Source organism: Salvelinus sp. IW2-2015, unplaced genomic scaffold (assembly GCF_002910315.2).
Source record: "Salvelinus sp. IW2-2015 unplaced genomic scaffold, ASM291031v2 Un_scaffold1800, whole genome shotgun sequence".
NCBI classification, from domain to species: Eukaryota; Metazoa; Chordata; class Actinopteri; order Salmoniformes; family Salmonidae; genus Salvelinus; species Salvelinus sp. IW2-2015.
The window spans coordinates 332276-337689 of NW_019943173.1; the positions used below are offsets into that span (position 1 = coordinate 332276).

The window sequence follows — 5414 nt, forward strand, 5'->3', positions numbered from 1 at the left end:
GTGGTTGTTGTCCAGGATATTAATAAGTGGGATTGTTCCAGGTATTACAGTGTGTTCTGTGGTATTGTTCCAGGTATTATAGTGGTATTGTTGTCCAGGTATCTAATAGGGTTGTTGTTCAGTATTATAGTGGGTATTGTCCGCTATTACGTGGGCTATTGGTTCGGTGTGCTACATGGTATTGTTTCCATTCATATAAGTGGGTTTGTTCCAGTATTTATAGTGGGTATTGTCCAGGTATTATAGTGTGCTATTTTCCAGGTATATACGTGGTTATGTCCAGGTTATATAGTGGATTGTTCCAGGTTATAGTGGTATTGTTCCAGCGTATTAAACACGTGGGTATTTTTTTCCAGGTATTATAGTGGGTATGTGTTCCAGGTATTATAGTGGGTATTTGTTCCAGGATCTATAGTGGTTTGTTTCCCATAGGTATTACAGGTGTATTTCCACTGTATTATAGTGGGTTTTTCCAGTATTACAGTGGGTGTTATCAGGTATTACAGTTGTTATTTTCCAGGTTTATAGTGGGTATTGTTCCAGTTTTACAGTGTTGTCCAGTATGATAGTGGTATTGTTCCAGGATTATAGTGGTATGTTCCAGGTCATTCACAGTGGTATTGTTCAGTATTATAGTGGTATTGTTCCAGGTTATTACAGTGTTCTGTGGAGTATTGTTCCAGTATACAGGTGGGTATGTCCAGTATTACAGTTGGATATTGCTTCCAGGTATTAGTGGTATTGTTCCCAGTTATTATAGGGTAATTGTCCAGGTATTAACAGTGGGTATCTGTTCCAGTAATTTATAGTGGGATTTGTTCCAGGTGATTATAGTGTATGGTTCCAGGTATATCAGGAGTATTGTCCAGCAATTACAGTGATGATCTTTCAGATATTATGCAGTGGTAATTTGTTCACAGTATTTAGGGTATTCATTCCAGCGTATCTACAGGGTATTGTTCCAGATTTAAGTGGGTATTGTTCACAGTATTAACAAGTGGGTATTAGCTTCCAGGTTATACAGTGGTATTTGTTCCAGTTATTACAATGGATATTGCTCCAGGGTATTATGAGTGGTCATTGTTCCAGGGTATTATGTGGGGTATTCTCCAGTATTACAGTGAGTATTTTCTCTAGGCTTATTATTAGTGGGATAATTGATTCCAGATCATTATAGTGGGTTTGTTCCAGTTTATATGTGTATTACCTTTCCAGTATATACAGGTGGTGTTTCCAGCGTATTATAGTGAGTATTGTCCAGGTATTATAGGAGGTGAATGTTACCATGTATTATAGTGGGTATTGTTCCAGTATTATAGTGGTATTGTTCCAGGTATATATAGTGGTATTGCTTCCAGGTAGTATATATGTATTGTTCCTAGTTATTATAGGATTGTTTCCAGGATATTATCGTGAGGTATTGTTTACCAGCGTATATACAAGTGAGGTCATCTGTTTCACGGTCATAATATAGTGGGCTATTGTTCCAGTATATAGGGGTATTGTTCCAGTATCTTTAAGTTGGGTATGTCCACTATATAGTGTATGTGTTCCAGTATAATAGGGTATTGTTTCCCAGGTTATTATAGTGATGAGGCACGGGTATGTTCAGGGGTAATTCCGAGATCTAGTGTGTTTAGATTATAGGTATGTTTATCAGTTTGTAGATTATTATGTTGTTCCGAATAGGTGTCCAGCGATAGTGGTATTCAGAGATGGGTATTGTTCCAGGTATTACAGTGGTATCTGTTCCCAGGTATTACAGGGTATTGTTCCAGGTACTATACGTGGGTATTGTTCCAGGTTTTACAGTGGTGTTGTTCCAGGAATATTACTTGTTGTCCTGTTATCTCAGCGGTACATTCCATAGGATTCCAAGTATTATAGTGGTTGATTAGTTCAGGTTTATAGTGGTATGTCCAGTATTTCGACAGGGGTATTGTTTCTCAGTATTACATGTGGATTGTCCAGCGTATGTAGTGTGCAATTGTCTCCAGTATTATAGTGTGATTGTTCCACGGTAGTTATATCGGTATTGTTCCAGGTATAGTTGCTACTAGTATGCTAATAGGGTGTTCTGGAGTTTACTTGTTACTGCACGGATTATTGATAGTGCGGTAGTTGTTCCCAGGTTTATAGTGGGATTGTTTCCAGTATTATGTGGGATGTTCCATGGTATGAAGTGCGGTATTCGTTCCTTAGTGTGGCATTTTTGTTTGGGTCTATTCGTTCCAGGTATTATAGTGGTTTGTTCCACGCTATTATAGGGTATCTGTGCCACGTATTATAGTGGATTGTTCCAGTATCAAGTGTGTCCTATTATAGTGGTTGTTTCCACAGGGTCATTCTTAATGTGGTATTGTTCCATGGTATTTATAGTGCGGTATTGTTCCAGGTATTTAAGTGGTATTGTTCCGCTTTACTAGTGGTATTGTTCCAGGTAGTTATAGCGCTGTATTGTTCCACTATTATAGTGGGTATTGTTCCAGATTATAGTGGGTATTTGTCCAGGTATTATTAGTGGGTAATTGTTCCGATTATATTGATCAGTTAGCGTTATTGTGTCCAGTATTATATGGGTATTCTGCGTTCAGGTATTATACTGGGTTATTGTTCCAGTACTTACCAGCTGTGTTCTGTGGTGTCTGTTCCAGGTATTCACAGTGACACACCACGGTGCAGCTCTGGCTGCGTTACCAAGAGATGAAACTGCTAAACTCACAGGCTGTCTGGGTGAGTGGGATTTAAACCCTCCTCCTCGTCCCTTCACTCCTCTCCCCCTCCTCTCCACCTCCCCTCCCCTCCTCCCTTTCTCTCTCCTCCCTCCTCCCATCCTTCTCCCCTCTCTACCCTCCTCCTTTCTCCTCTCCTCCTCCCCTCTCCTCCTTTTCTCCTCCCCTCTTCCCCTCCCATCTCTCTCTCCCTCTCTTCCCTCTCTCCCATCCTCTCTCTCCCCTCCTCCTCCCATCTCCCCTCCTCCCACCCTCTCCCCTCTCTACCCTCCTCCTTTCTCCTCCCCTCTCCCATCTCTCCTCTCCCGCCTCCTCCCATCTCCCCCCTCCCCACCCTCTCCCCTCTCTACCCTCCTCCTCTCTCCCCCTCCTCCTTTCTCCTCCCCTCTTCCCCTCTCATCCTCTCCCTCTCTTCCCCTCCTCCATCTCCCTCCTCCCTATTCCTCCTTCTCTGCCCCTCTCCTCCCATCTCCCCACCTCTCCCCCTTTCTCCTCCCCTCTCTCCTCCTCCTTTTCCTCCCCTCTCTCCTCCTCCTTTCTCCTCTCCTCTCTCCCCCTCTCCCCCTCCTCCCATCCTCTCTCCCCCTCCCCCCTCTCCTCTCCCCTCTCCCCATCCTTCTCCTCCCTCCTCCTTTCTCCTCCCCTCTCCCTCCTCTCCTTTCCCCTCTCTCCTCTCTCTCCCTCTCCCATTCCTCCCCCTCCCTCCCCATCCTTCCCCTCTCTACCTCTCATCCTTCTCCTCCTCCTCCTCTCCCTCCCTCATCCTCTCCTTCCCCTCCCTCCTCCCTCTCCTCCTCCCTCTCCTCTCTCCCTACCTCCCCTCCTCTCCTCTCTCTCCTCTCCTCTTCCTTCTCCCCTCCTCCCCTCCTCTCCTCCCCTCCTCTCCTCCTCCTCCTCTCCTCCCCATCCTCTCCCCTCCCTCCTCCCCATCTCTCTCCTCCATCTCTCCCTCCTCCCCATTCCTCTCCCTCCTCTCCCCTCCTCCCTCTCCTCTCCTCCTCTCCTCTACTCAGAATTATTCTGGAGTCATGTTGTTGTAATGTACGTACCGGGACATAACCAGTAAGATATTAACATTGATGTTTCCATGTCTGACTTTCCAGAGTTTTGATCAGACATGAACAGTCTGGTGGCTCTGCTGTAGTTGTATAAGTACCATCAACAAATACACGACCAGGTGATACACAACTAATTACACAACACACACACACACACACACCACACACAACACACACACACACACACACAACACACACACACACACACACCACAATCTATATATATACATCACAACTATATATGACACACACACTATCATAGCACACAACCAACAACCAACACTATCATGCACACCACACATCACATGCACACCACAGACACACACCACACAAAGAACACACACCACACAAGCAACACAGTCCTTTATAAGTACTAATGCTGTCTGTCTGTCTGTCTGTAGATCATCACGTCTCTGGAGGAGGATACCGCTGGTCAGAAGATGCAGCTGGCCTATCGTCTCCAGCAGGTCGCCGCCCTGGTGGAGAACAAGGTCACTGACCTCTAACCTCTCGCTTCTGACCTGTGACCTATGGTCTACAGCAGGTCGCCGCCCTAGTGGAGAACCACAGAACGTTACAGCAGAGAACGCGAAACACTCTGATCCACTTCCTCATGTTTATTTTCTTCCCGGGATCGAGGCCCCCTCTTGGTCTGCATATTGCCCCCGCCCGCAGAGGGGGTGCCTCAGAGTGAAACATCTCACTGGAAAAATGTATTCTGGTAGCGGCAGAGTTGTTCCCTCTCTCGCGTGAGCATGCCAGAAAGGAAACGCCCACTTACACAGATCATTTAAATAAAATGGCCGGAGTAAACGATCTTATTTATCCACCATAAATGCTTTGTTGTGTGTGTGTGTGTGTGTGTGTGTGTGTGTGTGTGTGGCGACTGTCTCTTATACACATCTAGATGTGTATAAGAGGATTATTCTGGAGTCATGTTGTTGTAATGTACAGTACCGGTACATAACCAGTAGATTGTAACATTGTGTTTCCATGTCTGACTTTCCAGAGTTTTGGATCAGACATGAACAGCCTGGTGGCTCTGCTTGAGTTGTATAAGTACATCAACAAATACTACGACCAGGTATATACACACACACTATATATACACACACACACACAAACCACACACACTATATACACACCACACATCACATGCACCCCCCCACACCACAGACACACACCACACAAACAACACACACCACACAAGCAACACAGTCCTTTATAAGTACTAATGCTGTCTGTCTGTCTGTCTCTGTCTGTCTGTCTGTCTGTCTGTCTGTAGATCATCACGTCTCTGGAGGAGGATACCGCTGGACAGAAGATGCAGCTGGCCTATCGTCTACAGCAGGTCGCCGCCCTGGTGGAGAACAAGGTCACTGACCTCTAACCTCTCACTTCTGACCCGTGACCTATCGTCTACAGCAGGTCGCCGCCCTGGCGGAGAACCACAGAACGCGAAACACTCTGATCCACTTCCTCATGTTTATTTTTCCCGGGATCGAGGCCCCTTCTTGGTCTGCATATTGCCCCCCCCCCCCCCGCCCGCAGAGGGGGTGCCTCAGAGCGAAACATCTCACTGGAAAAATTTATTCTGGTAGCGGCAGAGTTGTTCCCTCTCTCG

At 45.9% G+C, this 5414-nt stretch overlaps 1 protein-coding gene across 1 annotated transcript in view; it reads left to right on the forward strand.

Moving 5' to 3' along the window:
- LOC112072014 (plexin-B1-like) overlaps positions 1–5408 on the forward strand; it is a 10882-nt gene extending 5474 nt beyond the window's left edge. Inside the window, exons 4-7 of the mRNA XM_070439609.1 lie at positions 4192–4281; positions 4332–4440; positions 4765–4874; positions 5076–5408. Coding sequence (XP_070295710.1) covers positions 4192–4281; positions 4332–4440; positions 4765–4874; positions 5076–5180 — 414 coding nt within the window. The 3' untranslated portion in view covers positions 5181–5408. The remainder of the gene's footprint in view (positions 1–4191; positions 4282–4331; positions 4441–4764; positions 4875–5075) is intronic.
- Positions 5409–5414: the final 6 nt, after the last annotated feature.